Here is a 21,507-nt window from a genome sequence, read left to right as displayed (position 1 = left end):
GCCCTGAAGCTAATACCCCTTCTCTTCCTAGTCACTGGTGCTTCCAAATATGTAGGAATATGTGTGTTTTCATGGAGGAACTCTGGATGTACGAGCACAGAAAGATGCAAATGCCAAGTGAAGAAAGAAACCTGGTGCTCAGTTTTCTGCTACTGTTGCTGCTAGTGAAAGACTCACTCTCACAATCATTTGAATGAAATTTGGGCCCATTTATCTTTAGAGTGAGGAAAAAGACTGTGGAAAATCAATGTGTCAGACATACCAATGAGGGGATCTCCAGTCTTTTCCATCTTGGTTCCAAATTTGTTTTATACCATCCACTTATCTGCAGTCAACCAGAGCACACTGTTTCGGGGCAGGAGTGAAGAAGATAAGGGTTTTTTTACAGGGAAGGGTTTATATCGGAGGGTGGGGAGGGTAGAACATTACAAGCTGAGAGTCAATTTATAAATTTAAACTGTTTTCTCCTGTCAGATATCAAATTTTATGGATATTGCTCATCAAAAAGTACTTTGCCTGGAAAATGATAAAGTTGCAGTCTGAACTCCACTGTTCCATGAATAAGGAGTTGTGTACTTTACTTTAAAAATGTTATACAATATCCCTTTCCCAAGGGAGGCTGGGAACGTATGGGTAGCAGGGAAGGCACCAGGCATACTGTTTTGTTTCTCATCCCTCCAGCTAGTGAAGGAAGGGATCCATAGGCCTCACATTGGACCATTAAGCAAACAAACTCAGACACGGTGGACTTAGTGATGCCACATTTTCCTGCAAAAGCTGAACTGAGGAAGTGCAGACAGTCCGAGGAGCAAGCAGTAGTCCCTCCACCCCGCCTCCAGAACAGCCCTGGTGGCCCGATGGGTTAGGCCCACCCTGGGCAAGGAGGGGAAGATGAGATATTCCCGGTCCCATTTCTCAGGACTGGGGGGAAGATGCCCCCCTGTTGCTGTTGGACAGCCCCAGGGAGGGGGACAGCAGACTAGTTTGGGGATCCAGCATCCCATTGGAGGGTGTATCTAAGAATGTGGCAGGGAAATGCCAGTGCATCTCAGATTTGATACTCAGGGTTCGGTTACTCCTGCCGGAAGTATCTGTGGTCTATTTGCAGTTGGGTGTATTTATGTGGATTGTGTGCATGAGTCCTGCAGATCCACTTTCCTGAGGGAACTGGTGTGGAAACAGGAAGATAGTGGGAAGCCCAGAGCAGTTTCTATTGCCTAGAGCAGTTGAAAGCCCCCACAGAATCCAACAATCCATTTGGCTCATGGGAATGTGATGTCAGCCTGTCATCTGCCTGTGTTCTGCATTATTTCAGAAAGGCTGGGCTCCCCCCGCCACAGAGTCCCGAGGAATCTCCAATCTTGTAGCCCTTGGGATTGGACTCAGGAAAGAGAAGCGAGGAAATGGCTGGAGACACATATTGTTGGTTTTAGGTCCTGCTGAAAATCTTGTGCTTTATTCTTTTAGTCATTGAAAACCTAAAATTGTTTCCACAAGTGATGAATCTAACTGACTCTATGTGATAATGTGAAAGAGAAGCTGTCATTTTACAGGGACTGAGAACTTCACGTGGTGCTCAAGCTTCTGTGTTCAGGTTGCCCACTGTACAGCAGCTGGGAAGTTTTAATATGAATGTGCCAAGTTTAATATGGGCTGGAACTTTTTGTGTCTGAGATAGGGCAGGTGAATAAATCCATGTATGGCTACATCCTGATCATTGCCAAGCACCCAAAAGGAGGCAAGAAGGCAGTTCCCTAAGCAGCATCTATTCACAAAAATACTGAAGCGTGTGACCTAGTGGAAAGACCCCAGGCCTGGGAGACAGAGGACGTGGGTTCTAATTTTCACTCTTCCACTTTTCTGCTGTGCAACCTTTGGTGTGTCACTTAACTGCTCTGTGCCTCAGTTTTTTCATCAGTAAATTAGGAACTCAATACCTGCCCTCACTTCCTCCTAGACTGTGAGCCCTATGCAGGAAAGGGACTGTGTTTAACCAACTTATATGGTCTTGTCTTGCCTTATGCTGTCAAGTCATCTCCGACCCACAGCAACTCCATGGACACAGCTCTCCCAGCACTCCCCCACCTCCATCTGCAAATGTTCTGGTAATGTATCGAGAGAGTTTTCTTGGTAAAAATGCGGAAGTGGTTTACCATTGCCTTCTCCTGCACAGTAAACGTGAGTCTTCACCCTTGATTCTCTACCGTGCCACTGCTGCCCAGTACAGGTGAGTTTTGACTTGTAGCAGATTGCCTTCCACTCACTAACCACTGCCCAAGCTAGGAATGGAATGGATAGGCCTCTGCCTGACTCTTCCTCCCATAGCCAAGACTGGTAGAGTACTGGAAACTCTCCAGGTGTGATCCTGAGAGGCTGCTTATATGGTATTGAGCACTTACTAATGTGCTTTGCACACAGTAAGTGCTCAGTAAATATGATTGAATGAGTGAGTATCTCCCCCAGTGTTTAGTACACATAGTAAGCAATTAAGAATAATACTTATTATTAGTCCAGGATGTGGGAGTTGAATATGCTGAAAACCATGTATTACATAGCTCGTTTCCTTTCATTGGGTGGAAATGAGACAAAGAAAGACATTCTGAAGGGTATAGCATCCGTTCTCTAGGGAGAGGTGTATTCCCATGGAGAGGTGTCATTGGAATATGTAATTATCAATAATTGAGGAATTTAGTGAATTCCCACTTCCCTGCCTCCCTCTCCCTTCTTTCCTCCCCTGATCTGGAATCTGAATAAATTCGAAAAGGAGAGAGCAAAGAGGCAAAGTAGGTGCCCAGTGGCTCTGGAAATTTAAACAACAGTGGCACTAAGGGCTGCAGAGAGATTAGAAAAGAAACATTCCCATTTTCCTAATGAGAAGTAGCTTTAAGCCAGCAGAGGGGGAGGGACAATAAATGTCCAACCTCTGGAATCACGGAGCTTTGCCAATTGGAGATAACTACTTGTTCAGCTGTTGTCCTTGGATATGAGTTATTTACCTAACTGCTCCTGGAACCACAGGCAGGGCCCGTTTGTTCTTCTATAGGGAGAGGGCTGGCTACCGGCCACATTCAAAATCCAACAAATAAATATCAGCAAGTCAGAGGAGGATGAACCACATATGAAAAATTACTGGAGTCAGACAAACTGGAAAATAACTATTGCCCCAGACTTGTTGGACTCAAAATAGAGCCGACAGAAGGGTCATATTGCAAACATTTTCAGGTACACATTTATGGGCTTGAAAATTGGACTCAATGACATTTGACAGGATGGTGTTTACCAGCAACCACTCAGATTAGAATTCCTTTCTGAGTATAGAAATAAGAGCTAGACGGATCTGGTCCACCATCTTAGTGTCCCTGCCCTGGGTTGGAGTGGAGGAGCGGAGGGAAGCTGCCCATCTCTCAGTAATTAATTATGGTACTTATTATTAAGCACTTACTATGTGCCAATCATTATTCTCAGCACTGAAGTAGGTCAAAATTAAGCAGACTGAACACAGTCCCTGTCCCACATGGGTCTCACACTCTTACCCTGTTTTATAGATGAGGTAACTGAAGCCCAGAGAAGTTAAGTGACTTGCCCAAGGTCACACAGCAGACATGTGGTGGAGTCGAGATTAGACTTCACTTCTGACTCCCAGGCTTGTGCTATGCTGCTTCTCAGCCACACGGCTTCTCGGTACCTTGGGGAAGGCTTTCACTTGGAGAAGCAGCGTGGCTCAGTGGAAAGAGTACGGGCTTTGGAGTCAGGGCTCATGAGTTCAAATCCCAGCTCTGCCACTTGTCGGCTGTGTGACTATGGGCAAGTCACTTAACTTCTCTATGCCTCAGTTCCCTCATCTGTAAAATGGGGATTAAGACTGTGAGCCCCACGTGGGACAACCTGATTCCCCTATGTCTACCCCAGCGCTTAGAACAGTGCTCGGCACATAGTAAGTGCTTAACAAATACCAACATTATTATTATTATTATTACATGGTGAAAGTGTTTGAAACAAGAGTGGCTGCTCACACGCCAACCTGGGTGGAAGAGGCAGTGGTAAAGAAGCAGTCTGGCTTAATGGAAAGAGCACAGGCTTGGGAGTCAGAGGTCATGGGTTCTAATCCCGAATCCACCACTTGTCTGCTGTGTGACTTTGGGCAAGTCTCTTAACTTCTGTGGGCCTCAGTTACCTTATCTGTAAAATGGCGATTAAGACTGTGAGCCCCACGTGGGACAACCTGATCACCTTGTATCCCCCCAACGCTTAGAACAGTGCTTTGCACAGAGTGAGCGCTTAACAAATACCATCATTATTATTATTAAAGAGGTGAAGATTTTTTTCCTTAAATTCAGAACGGATCTGAATCGCCTGGCCTTGAATTCTCATCTGAATTAACCGTATACTCTACAGCAACAAGACTTTGATTTACCTCAGTGTTACTCTCTGCCTCACCCTGTTCATATAAGCTTTATTCCACTAAAAGGCTGGTGGGCAGTCATTTTCTCAGCTGGGCCTCTGCCCTGGTATGCCTGCATCTGACACTACCTGAATGCAAAAGGTCTTTCACTTCTGTTCGTAGCCTGTGGAGCCATAACCTTGTTACTTCTCAAGTACCATGTGTTCTCTGCAAAATAGCACTCAGGTGTGGAAACAATGCATTCACACAAACAGACACACAGACCATTCATTAACCATGCTCTTGTAGATACAATACACTTCAATTCATTCATTCATATATTCATTCAATCGTATTTATTGAGTGCCTACTATGTGCAGAGCAGTGTACAAAGCGCTTGGAATGTACAATTCGGCCTCAGACAGAGACAATCCCTGCCCAACAACGGGCTCACAGTCTAAACGATGCACACACCTTGCCATAGATCCGGTGTGGGTAGGGATTGTTTCTCTTTATTGCTGAATTATACTTTCAAGCACTTAGTACAGTGCTCTGCACACAGTAAATGCTCAATAAATATGATTGAACAAATGAATGAATGAATGAGTTCACATAGTAAGATTCATATTCACTCCTCTATACACACACACACATGCAGACACACCCTCCTCATGAGCTGTTATATATAAACACAGTAAGCATTCCATAAATATGATTGAGTGAATGAATGAATGAATGAAAGTGAAATTCTTTCTCAGTGATTACTTTTGACCTTTTAGAAGTGAAGTCACTGTAGAGCCCAGGTCCTGATGGGCAAACTGCGTCAGTGAAGCCCCGCCTGCAGAAGGGCTGATGTTTTTCATTAGTAGGAAATCAATCATTCGTATTTATTGAGCACTTGGGAATCAGAGATGTGCTGCTATACTTGGACACTTTCATTCCATTCAGGTCACTAATAAACCCAGTGGTCAACGGTGCTGTCATTTCGATGTTGTAGCTCAAGACTGTGGACTTCTAGACTGTAAGTCTGGTGCGGTCAGGGATTGTCTCTATTGCTGAATTGGACTTTCCAAGTGCTTAGTAGAGTACTCTGCACACAGTAAGTACTCAATAAATAGGATTGAATGAACTCCCTCTTTCCTGATGCTTCTGTGGCTCACTGTCCCTGCAAGATTTTAACCACTCACTGGACCCGCCCAAATAAAAGTTCACTACAGGCCTGAGATTGTTCAGCTGGAGTGGCGTGGCAAGTTAAGGTCAGAAAAAAACATAAAAATAGAACCAAGTAAAGGTCAGAACTGTTTTGTTGAAAGCATCCTTGTTAACCCTCAAGTGGCCAAAACGGGCCCCTGAGGAGCCAGCTGGTACTGCTGATTGAGTTTAATGGATTGCATTATTACACTGTTACATTGTTTGATTCCACTGCATACTAAATGGATCTACTTCTGGATTGTTTCTTTCATTTGGCTTCATTTCTAATCATTGTTCCACTTCTAATTTGAATGAGTTGACAAAACAGGACCCTCGTGAAAGGAATCGCAACATTCCAGAAGGTGAAGGTGTGTTCAGTGGAGCTGAATGTTCCTTGTCCTCTTCTTAAATTGAATACAGCAGATGTATGAAGGTCAACAGAGTCTGTTAATCTAGGAGAGAAAGAATGTTAAAGAAAGAATCTGACAAAACCTTTTCTTATATAAAATTGATCATCTTTCAGATCTCGCCTTTCTGTTCAGCAGCTTTGTTCAACCCTGGAATGTAACAGCTCCAGTTACTCACTGTTTTTTTCTTAATTGCCTTGTTGAAGAGGTTTGCCCTGAGTTCTACTTAGGATAATTTTAAAGATGTATTTTCAATGTATTTTTTTAAGTCTGATTGTTTCTATTGGGCTTTCTGGTCCCATTTCCCTCATGCCATGGGATGTAGGTCAGCGATGGAGAAACAGGGAGAAATCGTGGGAATCTAGGATTGGGAATTATTTGGTCATCACCTGGTTAGATGACTCAATCACAAGCTCACCACGGGCAGGGAACATGTCTACCAACTCTGTTCTATTGTATTCTCCCAAGCATAAAGTAAGTGCTCAGTAAATACACTTGATTGATTGATTGACCGAGATGGAGCCTGTCTGAAGGATTTCTGACAGGTCTGGGTCTAGGTCCTGGCAGCTGGCAGCCATGTGGCGCGTTGCAGCATTGAACATCCTTTAGCTTCCCTTTTTTAGCCTCCCTTCTTCTCTGGAACAGAGACTTGGCATTGGCAGAGTTGAGCAGAGAAGAACGTCAATGATACCATCCTAGAAAGCAGCCAGAGATAGGAGGGCCCGCCCTAGGTTCCAGGTCTTGGCAACTGGAATTCAATGCAGACGTGAGATTGCGCAGAGGGGAAGGGCCAACAAGTTAAAGTCAGAGACAGGGAGGCTGGGGAAGAACATAATAATAATCATGGTATTTTATAAGTGCTTATTGCATGCCAGGCACTGTCCTAAGCACTGGGGGTGATACAAGCAAATCAGATTGGACACAGTCCCTGTCTTATGTGGGGCTCACAGTCTCAATCCCCATTTTATAGATGAGGGAACTGAATCACAGAGAAGTGAAGTGACATGCCAAAGGTCACACAGCAGACAGGTGGCAGAGCCAGGATTAGAACCCACGGACTTCTAATTACCAGGCCCGTGCTCTATCACTCATTCATTCATTCAGTCGTATTTATTGAGCACTTACTGGGTGCAGAGCACTATACTAAGGGTTTGGAAAGTACAATTTGGCAAAAAATAGAGACAATCCCTACCCAATGGGCTCACAGTCTAGAAGGGGGGAGTCAGACAAAATAAAACAAAGCAAGTGGATAGGCATCAATAACATCAATGTAAATAAAGAGAATTCTAGATACATGCACATCATTAATAAAATAAATAGAATAATAAATATGAACATATATACAAAAGTGCTTTGGGGTGGGGAGGGGAGTAAAGCAGAGGGAGGGCATCAGGGTGATGGGGAGGGAAGGAGGAGCAGAGGAAAAGGGGAGCTCAGTCTGCAATGGCCTCCTGGAGGAGGTGAGCTTTCAGTAGGGCTTTGAAGGAAAGGAGTGTGCCAGTTTGGCAGATGTGAGGAGGGAGGTAATTCCCGGCCAGACGTAGGACATGAGCCAGGTGTCGAAGGCGGGACAGGCGAGAATGAGGCACAGTGAGGAGGTTAGTGGCAGAGGAGCGGAGTGTGTGGGCTGGGCTGTAGAAGGAGAGAAGGGAGGTGAGATAGGAGGGGGCAAGGTGATGAAGATATTTGAAGCCAATTGTGAGTTTGTGCTTGATTAGAGGTTGATAGGCAACTACTGGAGATTTTTGAGGGGGATGACATGCCCAGAGCATTTCTGTAGAAACGTTATCAACAATGCCATGCTTCTTCTCCAGTAGCATGCTAATAGCATACCAGGAACAAGGACACAAAGTATTGGGCAGGCATGGCAGGGCAGACAGATGATCATGGAGGGATCTTGACATGGAGAGCCAGCCTCCTAGCCTTGGCAAAGTGAGGAAGGCAGGAGGAAAATAGCTGCGTCCTGAGGTCATAAGGGAAGAGTAAGATGACTGAGAAGGAGCATGGCCTAGTGGAGAGATATCAGACCCAACAATCAGAAGGACCTGGGCTCTAATCCTGGATCTGCCACTTGTCTGCCGCATCAACTTGGGCAAGTCACTTCACTTCTCTGTTCCTCAGTTCCCTCATCTGTACAATGGGGAATTAGTCTGTGAGCCTTATGTGGGACAGGGACTGTGTCCAACCTGATTATCTCCTATCTACCCCACTGCTTAGTACAGTGCCTGGCACACAGTAAGTGCTTCATATATCCCATAAAACAAATAATAAGTAAAATATATTTCATGTTTCATGTCCAAAAGAGAACTCCTAATCCCACCCAAACCCTGTTCTCCCCCGACTTTCCCAACACTGTAGAGCATATCACTGTCTTCCTTGTGTCACAAGCCCGAAGCCTTGGCTTATCCTCGATTCATCTTTCATTCAACCCACGTATTCAATCTGTCATCAAATCCTGCCCTTCCAACCTTCATAACGTTGCTAAAATCTGCCCTTCTCCATCCAAACTGTTACTGCTTTATCCAAGCACTTATCCTATTCCTCCTTGATTACTGCTTCAGCCTCCTTGCTGACATCCCTGCCTCTGGCCTCTACCACTTCAGCCCATACTCTGCTAACTGGATCGGTGTTCTATAAAACAATTCAGTTTATGTTTCTCCACTCCTCAAGAACCTCTCCAGTGGTTGTCCATCCACCTCCACATCAAACAACATTTCCTTAGTTTAGGCTTTAAAGCACCTTACCTCCCTGATTTCCTACTACAATTCAGCCTGCACATTTTGCTCCTCTAATGACAACCTACTCACTGTATCTCGATTTTATCCATCTTGCTGCCAACCTCACCACCCCACCCTGCCTCTGGCCTGGAATGCCCTCCCTGTCTATATCCTACAGACAATCACTTTCTCTACTTTCAAAGCTTTATTAGAAGCACAACTCCTCCAAAAGGCCTTCCCTGACTAAGCCCTCATTTCCTCTTCTTTCACTCCCTTCTACTTCACCTTGAGCTTCAATTTGCACCCTTTATTCACCCCTCCCTCATCCCCACAGTAATTATATACACATCCGTAATATATTCATTTCCTTTAATGTCTGTCTCCCCCTCTAGACTGTGAGCTCATTGTGAGCAGCAAACTCTGTTATATAGTATTCTCCCAAGGACTGTCCCAAGGATTGTGTTCAGTGCTCTGTACACATTCAAATTCTTGAAAAATGTGATGGATTGATGGCTGGAACATTTCATCTTCATAGATTGATGTCAGTATTCTCTTGGGGAAGAAAATGTGGGAAGAGGCAATTTTAGGAATTTGCTAAATTTCAGTTCAAAATTTGCTGGATCTGGATGAGTGTTGAATAAACACCCAGGATGGAAAGGGTCAGCCTCAGAGGCCTAGCAGAAATGGCTCAATTAATTCACTTTTTTTTTTAAGATATTTGGGTTGGGCAGTAGTAGAATATAACATGTCTCTTTGCCCTGCAGTAAGTTCAGTACCCAGTGAAGCATGAAGAATGAAGCAGAAGTTGGCTTTTTTATTTAAAAAGATCAAAAGCTCTTGTCTGAATCACTGAGTTTCTGGGTTTCCTAATTCTTGTTTCCTGTTCACAGAGAGTGAAGAAGTTTACCAGCGGCAGGTGCTCTCGATTTCCTGTATCATCTTTGGAATTATCCTGGTGGGCATGTTCTGTGCAGCATTCTACTTCAAGAGCAAGTAAGGCCCTTTCTCACTTGTATTCTCGGGAAGTGAATGCTTAGTCCCTGGGCAGGGTGGGATTGGGAAAATCAGTCCATCTGAAGTTCCCCATGAGCCTCCCATGAATGAATCAACCATTCAGTGGTATTTATTGAGCACCTATATGTACAGAGCACTGTTTATTAAGCACTTGGGAGAGTCTTGGGGGAATCCCAGAAGGGCTGTGGGGTCAGAAAAAGGCAGGCAAGCAATGAAACATCTGCCAATCTGGCTGGCATCCCTTCCCTATTGTTAACTTTCTGAATGACCGCACAAAGACTCTGCAGAAAATAGCACCTCGTCAGTCCCAACTCTCAGTTAACCAGAAAGTTTGTCTAACCAGTATTTGCTATTGCCCAGTGACACTAGAGACACCTTATACTGAATACAGTTTAATGGATAAAAAAGAAAAGGAGATTTATCAATCAAAACAGATTGAAAAAATAGACATTTTTGAAATCAAATATTATAAATTTAACCCCCATCTGGCATGCCAAGTCTGGCTTGTATTGCCCAGAGCAAAATTCTACTTACTTATACTGATGCTATAGATGCCTGTTTACTTGTTTCAATGTCTGTCTCCCCACCTCTAGAGTGTGAATCCGTTGTTGGGTAGGGATTGTCTCTAATTGTGGCTGAAATGTACTTTCCTAACACTTAGTACAGTGCTCTGCACACAGTAAGTGCTCAATAAATATGATTGAATGAATGAATTTGGGCCAAGGCTTGGTGAGGCTCATTACTGGGGTCTGCAGGCTGCCCTCTGGCTGATCTTCTAGTGGCCTAGAACACTTGTAGCACCATTAGAGGTACTGACCAGTGGTTGGCATGAGTTGGGATTGGAGGTTGGAAAATATGGACTTGAGAGGGAGTGAGGGAGGGAAAAATAATAGAGTTCCCAGTCCTCAACACCTAGTGGGGTCAAGCACACCATCCCCTTCTGCAGAACCAGCTTCTGGTTGGAACAATAATAGTGGTATTTGTTAAGTGCTTACTATGTGCTTACTAAACGCTGAGGTGGATACAAGCAAATCAGATTAGTCAGAGACCCTGTCCCACACAGGGCTCACAGTTTTAATCCCCATTTTACAGATGAGATAACAGAGGCACAGACAAGTTAAGTGACTTGCCCAGGGTCACGTGGCAGACAAGTGGCAGAGCTGGGATTAAAACCCAGATTGAAATTAGACAGGTGAGGCCATCAGGAAGAATGAAAAACCATAGAAAAAGTGGGGCCTGTTCATCTCCAGTGCTGTCAGTCTGCCTCCTTCCCAATCCCTAGCATTTGAGGCAGAAACCTGCCTCATTGGGCACAGTATGATTATGCAGAGTGAAAGCCCTGGACAGCAGGGACCCCCAGGTCATTTGCATTTCTCAATTGGCAGATGTGACCCCAAGATGACACTTTTACTAAAAGGCATTGCTGCCCCTCTCTTGCCCCAACTTCAAGGAAGACTTTACATAGCAGCATGGCATAATGGACAGAGCAATCCCATCTCTACCACTTGTCCGCCGTGTGACTTTGAGCAAGTCATTTCACTTCTCTGTGCCTCAGTTACCTCATCTGTAAAATGGGGGATTGACACTATGAGCCCCACATGGGACAGGGACTTTGTCCAACCCGATTTTGCTTGCATCCACCCCAGTGCTTAGTATAGTGCCTGGCAAAAAGTAAGCGCTTAACAAATGCCGTAATAATTATTACTATATATGATCCCAGGGCCTTTAGACTTCTCTTTCTTGCCTCCTTGATTCTGTAGCCAAGAGGATCAAAAGCATAATTTACTGCAGGATGTGCAATTACAAACTTGGAAAATGAATCTCAATACATCTTGGCCCTGAGTAGAGCTATATTCATGCATTTTTGTTTGTATCATGTCTGAGTGCCAGTGCTGCTAATTTGGCACAATGTTATGGGCTGACAATTCGTTCAGCCTATACTTGGAAAACCCTACACACAACCCGAAGTTTTCATCAACAACACCGAATGTGAAACAATCACCAAATTCTGCTTAGTTCAGTATTCAACAGCACGCAGATAGATAAAAAGGTAGGCAAAGAAATCAGCATGCAGTGACAAGCACCACACCAAATTGGAGTTCTACAGGGCTTTTGTGTCTGACCGTCTTAACTTGTCTGCGCCTCAGTTCCCTCATCTGCAAAATAAGGATTCAATACCTGTTCTCCCTCCTACTTAAACTGTGAGCCCCGTGTGGGACCTGATTGTATTTTATCTTCCCCGGGGCTTGGCACATAGTAAGCACTTAGCATATTATTATCATAAGGCTGTGAGATCTCAATCTAGTACAGAAGGCACATCCAAACTTTGGAGTAATTTCACCACTGCCACCTACAGATTATATTCAATGTCCAATAGCAGGCCAAGATTACCAAGAATAGAGGTCCTGGAAGGCTGACAGCTCCTTATCATTTTCAAAGCAACACAACTCCATTGGACAGCATTATTGTCTATTGGGTAGACCACAAGCTTGGGAATCAGAAGGACCTGAATTCTAATACTGGCTCTACCACTTTTCTGCTGTATGACCTTGGGCAAAACAGTTAAGTTTTCTGTGCCTCAGTTTCCTCATCTATAAAAGGGGATTGAGAATGGAAGCCCTCTTTAGGACAGGGACTGTGTCCAACCAAATTATCTTGTATCTACCCTAGAGCTTAGTACAGGGCCTGGCACATAGTAAGTGTGTAACAATTACCACAATTTTTATTATTATTGTTTAAGGAGCATGGATGCCAACAGGATACCATATGACATGTATATGGAGAATTGAAAGGGGGCAGATAGGTGCCCCAGAGGACAGACAAATTCAATTTAATGACAAAGGGAAGCAGAGTCTCAAGCAGTGAGAAATAGTAGTGGATTGTGGCAAGACCACTGTAGCAGAGAGACCAGCTATCAATCAATGTGGTTTATAGGGGAATTACTGTGTGCAGAGGTCTGTACTAAGAGCTTAGGAGAGTACAATACAACAGAGTTTGTCGACACGTTTCCCTTGACCACAATGAGCTTACAGTCTCGAGGAGCAAGACAGGAAGAGATTAGGAGGGGTGGCTCTCTTTAAACAAGGGATTTGCAAAGATTGGGATACCAATCTATATGATTGAAACTCATTAGTGTAGCAGGAATTATCTTGATGAGCAAATAATTTGAAAGTGTTTAGCTGGCTTTGGTCTTTTCATCCAGACTCACACATGTAGAGGAGATTTAATGGGATTTAATTGTACGTAGCATCATCTTCAAAATACGTCATCATGGCAATGTTATAACTCTGGAGAGAGGAGTTGAGGCTATAAGGCTGTTATGGAATCTCCTCTTTAACATCATACTAGATACCTGTCAGTCCAGGATGATTTTGATATCTTGTTTTGTGGAAGCAGAAGGATTGAGAGAGTGACCTCTGAATCGTCTCTTCTAACCCTGAGTGTCTATGGTTATTTGAAAAATATCTTGAAACAGTGCTCTGCACACCATAAGCACTGAAAAAATACCATTGATTGATTGAGCAATGCAGGCCACAAGGTGATTACACTCAATTCTTTTGACATGTGTTTTCGCTACATGCTTTGGATTGTATATTTGGGTAGAATGTGTTGGGGTCCAAAAGAAATAGTGTCAGTCAAGATGCAAGTTCCTTTGGCCTGGAACGCCCTCCCACTCAATATCTGACAGGCAAATACTCTCTCCATCTTCAAAGCCTTATTGAAGGCATTTCTCCTCCAAGAGGCCTTCCTAGACTAAACCCTCATTTTCTCTTTTTCCACTCCCTCTGTGTCACCCTGCCTTGCTCCATTTTTTCACTGCCCTCCCACCCCAGCCCCACAGCACTTATGTACATATCTGTAATGTATTTACTTATATTAATATCTGTCTCCCCTTCTAGACTGTAAACTCATTGTGGACAGGGAATGTGTCAGTTATACTGTTGTGTTGTACTCTCCCAAGCGCTCCACACAGAGTACAGTGCTCTGCACACAGTAAGTGTTTAATAAATATGATCAATTGACTGATGCAAGTACCAAAATATGAACTTTTCTTAACATGGGGTTCATCCAGAAACTAATTCCAATGATATAAAACAGATTGGAACGATGCCGAAAACCACTGAAAGAGAATTTGTAAGAACCAGCCAGGTGTTTACAGGGAACCCTTGTTATAATATAAAAAGGAAGGATTTTTTTTCAAAACCTGTAGGACTTTCAATCAATCAATCAATGCCATTTTCTGAGTGCTTTTTGTGTGCTTAGCACTGCAATAAGCACTTGGGAGACTATCATACAGTAGACTTTGTAGACACGTTGTCTGCCCACTAGACACAGTATAGATGGGGAGACAGATATTAAAATAAGTTATAGATCTAGATAAATGCTGTATGGCTGAGGATGGGGTGAATATGAAGGGTTTAGAGGGTATAGCTCCAATTTTATAGACAAGACAGAAAGGATAGGGAGTAAGAGAGTAGAGGAAATGTGGGCTTAGTCAAGGAAGGTCTCTTAGAAGAGATGTGATTTTAATAAGGTTTTAATGGTAGGCAGGGTGGTGGTTTGTTATATATAAAGTGGGAGGGAATTCCAGGCTAAAAGGAGGATGCGGACAAGGGGTCGGTGGTGAGATGCAAAAGACTAAGGAGGATGGCTAACCTCTGGAGGTTCTTGAGGAGTGGGGAGACGAGGACTGAATTTTTTAGAAAAATGATCCAAGCAACAGAGTGAAGTATGGACCGGAGTGGGGAAAGACAAATGGCAGAGAGGTCAGCAAGGAGGCTGATGCAGTAGTCAGGGTGGTAAATGATGAGGGCGTGAATTAGCATAGTAGCAGTTTGGAGGAGAGGAAAGGGCAGATTTAGCAAGGATGTGAAGGTGAAATTGGCAGGATTTGGTGATAAATTGGATGTGGGTTGAATGAGAGCTGAGTCAAGGATAATGACAAAGTTATGGGCTTGTGAGACAGGGAAAGTGGTGGTAGTGATAAGAAAGTAAGGGAGAGAACAAGGCTTGTTTGGGAAGATGAGGAACTCTTTTTTAGACATGTTTAGTTTGAGGTATCTACAGGACAGCCAAATAAAGATGTCTTGAAGGCAGGAGGAAATGCAAAATGGCAGAGAGTTCTCCAAGAGAGTGGGTATGTATGGATTATAGAAGGAGACATAGATTTGAGTCTTGAGGGACTCCCACAGTGAGGGGGTGGGAAGCAGAAGAAGAGCCTGCAAAACAGGTTTTAAAGCATTCAATGAGCTCCCCTCCTCCTACCTTACCTTGCTAATTTCCCATTACAAGCTAGTCAACACATTTCCTTCCTTAATCCCGATTTATTCACTGTACCTTGATCTCATCTATTCATTCAGTCACTCAATCATGTTTATTGAGTGCTTACAGTGTGCACTTGAGAAGCAGCGTGGCTTAGTGGAAATATCATGGGCTTGGGAGTCAGAGGATGTGGGTTCTAATCCCAGTTTTACCATTTGTCTGCTGTGTGACCTTGGTCAAGCCACTTAACTTCATAGTGCTTCAGTTACCTCATCTGTAAAATGGCGATTAAGACTGTGAGCCCCATGTGGGACAACCTAATTACTCTGTATCTACCCCAGCTCTTAGAGTACACTAAGTGCTATGTGCCAAGTACACTGCTTGGCACATAGTAAGTGCTTAACGAATGCCATTATTACTATTATTGTTATTATTGGGAGAGTGCAATACAACAGACATATTCCCTGCCCACAAGAAGTTTACAGTCTATTTTATTCATTCAATCGTATTTATTGAGCCATCACTATGTGCAGAGCACTGTACTAAGAGCTACTGCTGACTCATGGCCCACATCTTCCCTCTAGCCTGGAACTCCCTCTCCATATGTGACAGACCACCACTCTCCTCATCTTCAAAGCCTTATTTAGATCACATCTCCTCCAAGAGACCTTCCAATTAAGCCCTCTTTTCCCCTGCTCCTGCCTTGCCTAGGCATATGGATCTGTAGCTTTTAAGCTCTTGATATTATCTCACAGCACATAAATATATATTTTTAATTGATTTATTTGTACTAATGCCTGCCTCTCTCTCTCTAGACTGTAAGCTTCTTGTGGATAGAGAATGTGTCCACCACCTCTGTTGCATTGTATGCTCCCAAGTGCTTAGTTGAGTGCTCTGCGCACAATAAGCTCTCAATAAATGACATTAATTGACTGATTGCTTGATGGCCATTCCCTGGCAACCCTTCCACCCACTGGATCAGTGGGGGATTTATTTGCAACAATTGGCTACAGATGTTTTGTTAGAAAGTAGATAGATAATTAAGACTGGATTAAACCAAGCCAGTCACAGAGATCAAAGCTTCTGAGACAATTGAAAAGATAAAAGAAATATTGCAATCAAGAGCATGGCAATCAATTTCACTGCCACACTGAACTTTAAAAGTTTTGGAGATGAAATGAAAACAGAAGTTCCCTAGGAATTAAATCCATTATCGCCGAGAGTCTGAGAAGGAAGTTTGCTCCAGATAATTCACCATCATCTCTTAGCCAGCCCATCTCACAGATCCCGATCCTCACCCACTCAGGGCTCCCAAAGTGGGGTTCTTCTGGGAGGCTACTTCCTCAAAGATGTGCTCCTGACAGAGAACCCCTAACTGAGAGGAAGCCGAATGGCAGGTCATCAATAAATACTACTGAATGAATAAGTTCCTAGTTCTCATCAGCTGGTTTGGGAATTCCTTTTTCCCTGAGGAAAGCTCAGTCCTGGGCACTCGTAATGACCACTCAACTAAGCACTTGGGAGCATACAGTGCAACAGGTGGTAGACACATTCTCTATCCACAAGAAGCTTACAGTCTAGAGAGAGAGAGAGGCAGGCATTATCACTATCATTCATTCGATAGTTTTTATGGCATGTGTGTGTCTGTGTGCTTACTGAGAAACTCCAGTGTACTGGGCACTGTACTGAACACCGACTTTTTGCTGAGACTTGTAATGAGAATCCCCAATGTGCTGGGCAATGTTCTGAGCATTTACTCTTTGCAGAGACTTGTACTGAGAACCTTATGTGTGCAGACAGTAAATCAATCAATCAGTGGAATTTATTAAGTATTTACTGTGTGCAAAGCACACAATCTGCAGAACATTGTACTAGGACTCTACTGTTGACAAAGGCTTTCACTGAGAATCTATCGTTTGCACACTTGTACTGAAAACCTTCAGAGAGCAGAATACTGTCTGAGTACTGGGTGTTGCAGAAATCTGCATTTGGAATCTACTGCTTGTGGGGGCTTCCATTAAGAATTTAATGAGGACAGAGCTCTGTACTTGGAGTTTTGGAGTTTACATTAAAAATAAAGAGATGGTCCCTGCCATAAGAAGTTTGCAATCTAATGGGGGAGATTGACAGACCTACAGTAGGGAGTATTTTATTACAGTTCAGAAAGTGTTGAGCAATAACTGAGCTAAATTAGCCCCCAACCTTCATTACCATTTTTCACAGTAAGTGCTTTCTATGTGCCAGGCACTTTACTAAGGTCTGGAGTAGATAGAAGCTCATCAGGTTGAACTCAGTCCATGTCACACATGGGACTCACAGCCTTCATTCCCATTTTATAGATGAGGTAACTGAGGCACAGAGAAGTTAAGTGACTTCCCCAAGGTCACATAGGAGATGAGAAGCAGAGTCAGGATTAGAACCCAGGACCTTTTGACTCCCAGGTCTATGCTCTCTCCACCTTCAGGTGCTGTGGTATATCTTCATCTGGCAGTGGCACTTTTGGCAAGAGAGGGGTGAGGGGGAAGGAGAGGGCAAGCGAGATTTTTGTGTGTTTTGCAAATCTGATGTTTTGCCTCAGTTATGTGCCCACCCAACTGCTGCTTAGAGAAGTGGCATGGCTTAGTGGTAAGAGCTCTGGCTTGAGAGTCAGAGGTCATGGGTTCTTATCCCACTTCTGCCACTTGTCAGCTGTGTGACTTTGGACAAGTCACGTAGAGTCGATTAGACTGTAAGCCCGTCAAACGGCAGGGACTGTCTCTATCTGTTGCCGACTTGTTCATTCCAAGCACTTAGTACAGTGCTCTGCACATAGTAAGCGCTCATTAAATACTATTGAATGGGTAACTGTTCTGGGCTTCAGTTCCCTCATCTGTAAAATGGAGAAAAAGCCTGTGAGTCCTATGTGGGACACCCCGATTACCTTGTATCTGCCCCAGCACTTAAGACAGTGCTTTGGACATAGTAAGTGCTTAGCAAATGCCATTATTATTATTATTATCATTATTATTACCCAAGGAGCAAGTTTAAATTTGCCAAAAAAATCCATATGGTCATCTCCCTTCTCTCCCTCCCTCCTAGCTCCTTTCATTATTTCCAAGTGACGGTACACCAGCCGCACACTAGCCATCACTCCCAGGGTGATGGATTGTCCGGGATCTTTGAACTGGCTGCCCATTGGTCTGCTCACTGGACCATGCTCCCTCCGATGGGATGAATGAATAACGGTGTTGAACTTGTCCAAAAGAGCCATCGGCAGCTTCTCAGTTGTTACACATTAAATCCTGAACCCAAAATCCTGAAGGGCTTGAGAATATTGAGAGTAAATAAGGCTAAAAATGACATTTACTTCTGTCTCCCAAATAAGCTTCATTTACAGTGACCACTAGTTTGTATTAAGTAACAGCTGGTCCCATGGCACTATGATATATGTCTACATTGGTTGATAATGTCCTAAAATATCTGTATCTGCCAATTTCCCTTTGCTGTTTTAGCCATAGATAACCAGGGGGACAAGAGAATGTTGGTTCCCAGAATTATGCAGAACCACCGGCCTCAATGATTTTATTTCTCCCTACAGGAAGCAGACTAAAGATATCCAGGGGCAGCCGAAAGAAACGCAGGACAGTAAAAACTACAGCCTCAATGCCTCCAGTGTGATTGGCAAACGGGAGAGCACAGTTCAAAGCCGGATCCAGCTGCAAAATGTAAGTAACTGCCACATGCCGAACAGAATAAGCAGCCCGACTCAGAAGAGAGACTGCGGGAGCACCACTGAGGTTGCTAGGACCTACACAGACGCCTGGAAGGCACATGCATGTGTGTGTGTGTGTGTGTGTCTTTGTGTGTGGTTGAGAGACATAGAGTGTGTGCAAGAGAGAAAGAGAGAGAGATAAGGGGGTAGAGAGTGAATAAATACACCTTCAGAGGAAAGGGAGATAAATATTGGTTTGAGGGAACAAAAATTTCCTCTCAACTTGATTTCTTAGCTCTTTGAACTGCAGCTTCTCAACATACCCAAACAAGAAACTATAGATGTTGGTTCAGGCTACCCTCAAGCCTAGAACTACCTTTCTCCCTCAAAGAGCTCCAAGGACACAAGTTTAGGAAAAGGAATTAGACACAAAGAACAAAAAGTTTGCCCTTCTGAAGTGGCTTTTCTCCTCACAGCCCCTGAAATCTGAAATGGCAAATTCAACAGTTTTTCATAAACAATAGATATGGAAAAGCCAAACAGAAATCAGAGACAATAATGTTCTTTCAGACAAGTCCTAAAGGGTTTAATGTCTCTATGAGGGAGCCTGAGTCCAAGGGGTACTTTGATTTCCCAAATTCTTGCTCTGAGATACATCTCTGAGATACATCCAGCTCCTCCCAAACAAAGATGCTGGAACAAAGGCACTGGTATGAAACCAGCATTTCAGGATAATGGGCAATCACATGTGATGTGTTAATCCCTCTCTGAATGATGAAAAATCACTTTGAATTTTGATATCCTTGTGTTTCGAAGAAATCATTACAGAAATCGCCATTACGCTGCACAGAGCAGATGTACTTAGACAGTGGGACATGGAGCTCAGAAATGAACACCTTCTACCATTGAAACATTGCTCTCCTTCCCTCTCCAGAGGTGGATGTGTAGATTTCTCCATGTCAGACAGGATGAATTATCTGCCTCACCTCCTTCCCTTCCTTTTGCTTTATACTACTCCTATTGCTGCACGAGCTGGGTTGGGCAAGCCTAGGTCCTTCATTTCCCAGAGATGGCAAACCCTGACCTGAAGCCCTTGAGGAAGATGGAGAGAGGGTCTGGGGTGTCTTTAGGGGCATCATATGGGCATTCATTGGGTACTCACTTTGTGCAGAACACTATACTGAGCACTTGGGGAGCTACAATTAGGTTGGTAGACACAATCACTGCTCTCAAGGAGCTTGCAGTCTAACAGAAATAATTGTGGCATTTGCTAAGCATTGACTGCATGCCAAGAATTGTATTAAGCCCTGGAGTTGAGACAATACAAGCAGATCTATGTGCGCATTCTACCACCTGGGAAACTGGAAAGGTGGGTGATAGTGATATAGACCCTGAATCACTAGCAGATGCCCATTGGCCGATCTTTCTTTTGGGGAGAGGAGCAGGAGAGAGGAATGACTATGGGTTATAGTATTTAGAGTATATTGGCACTAAGAGAAAAAGATAAATTGTTATCTGTTTTGATTTGCTTTGCCATTCTGCTGAGTCCAGGTAACCAAACAGATTCATAGCTATGGGTACCCTCATTACTTCCCAGATGCTAGGAATGCTGCTGAGGAAACAGCATGGTCTAATAGAAAGAGCTCAGGACTGGAAGTCAGGAGTCATGGGTTCAAATCCGAGCCCTGCCACTAGCCTGCTACGGGACCTCAGGCAAGTCCTTTGAATATTCTGTGCCTGAGTTACCTCATCTGTAAAATGGGGATTAAAGACCTGCTTTCCTTCCCCCTTAGAAAATAAACCTCTCAAGGGACAGAGATTGGGTCCTATTATTGTATTGCATCTATCCCAGTATTTAGTACCGTGGCTGTCACATAGTATGCACTTAATAGATACAACTAGTATTTTTAGGAGTGAAGACATAATGTAGCAAGAAGACAGTTTGCTCCATAAACCCTTTCCATGTGAGCCCACTGTGGGCAGGGATTGTCTCTATTTGTTCCTGAATTGTAATTTCCAAGCATTTTGTACAGTGCTCTGCAAACAGTAAATAATAAATATGATTGAATGAATGAATTTCAGGAAATACTGGCTTCTAGTGAGCCTGAAGTCTGGTTATCCATTTGGCATTCCTTCCGAGATACTGGTGCAAGGCATGAATGTCGAACACAGGCCATTCCCTGAGTTCATTAAACATTCATAGGCCAGATTTCACTTTGCGGTAATTTTACAAGCTATGAAACAGGCAGTCTAGCAGCACAACATGCATCTCTGAATGTCAGGTCATCAGTAGCATCTCTAGGCCAGCTCCGTGGCCCAGGACTATGCTGTCAAAGTTGATAACCCTCTCTCCAGGTCAACTCATGATCCATTCATCCCAAGACTCTGTCTTTATCAACAGCATCAGCAAACTTGCTGCTTGCCCTCCAGGACACTCATTCTTGTGGATAGGGATGGACCATTCAACAACCCTAAAACTACCCTCTCCATTCCAACTTTCCCTTTAAGGGACCCAGCATGGATCACTCACTCATGAATCTTCCCAACCCTCCCACAGAACCTGCTGGTGTTTCCAGCTATACAACTGAGAATGGTGAGGAAGTGTTTCCTTTGGTTCATTTGAATCAACCACTCTGTGGCTTCAGTAAGTATCCACTCCCTCATCCTGGTGGAATCCACTTTGAGAAACAACAATCCTGCCTCTCTCAGACTGAATCTTTCCAGGTGGGATACCAACCCTCTCAGTCTGTCCTCCTACAGATGACTTTCCACCTCCCTGGTATTCTCAGTTGCCTTTATCTGTCCCTTCTCCATCTCTGATATGTGCTTCAGTCATGCTTCCCT

At 43.8% G+C, this 21,507-nt stretch overlaps 1 protein-coding gene and 1 non-coding gene across 2 annotated transcripts in view; one reads left to right on the top strand and one right to left on the bottom strand.

Annotated features, from left to right (window-relative positions):
- NRG3 (neuregulin 3) overlaps nt 1-21,507 on the top strand; it is a 946,219-nt gene that overhangs the window by 892,686 nt on the left and 32,026 nt on the right. Inside the window, exons 6-7 of the mRNA XM_039911323.1 lie at nt 9,587-9,689; nt 18,550-18,676. Coding sequence (XP_039767257.1) covers nt 9,587-9,689; nt 18,550-18,676 — 230 coding nt within the window. The remainder of the gene's footprint in view (nt 1-9,586; nt 9,690-18,549; nt 18,677-21,507) is intronic.
- LOC114810544 lies at nt 2,238-2,375 on the bottom strand. Its single transcript, XR_003758240.1, has one exon. It is a non-coding gene; the product is annotated as a small nucleolar RNA SNORA7 (small nucleolar RNA).

This window comes from Ornithorhynchus anatinus, chromosome 3, assembly GCF_004115215.2.
Source record: "Ornithorhynchus anatinus isolate Pmale09 chromosome 3, mOrnAna1.pri.v4, whole genome shotgun sequence".
Classification (NCBI taxonomy): Eukaryota; Metazoa; Chordata; class Mammalia; order Monotremata; family Ornithorhynchidae; genus Ornithorhynchus; species Ornithorhynchus anatinus.
The sequence above is the reverse complement of the archived record's forward strand: the minus strand, read 5'-3'. Positions and strand labels throughout refer to the sequence as shown.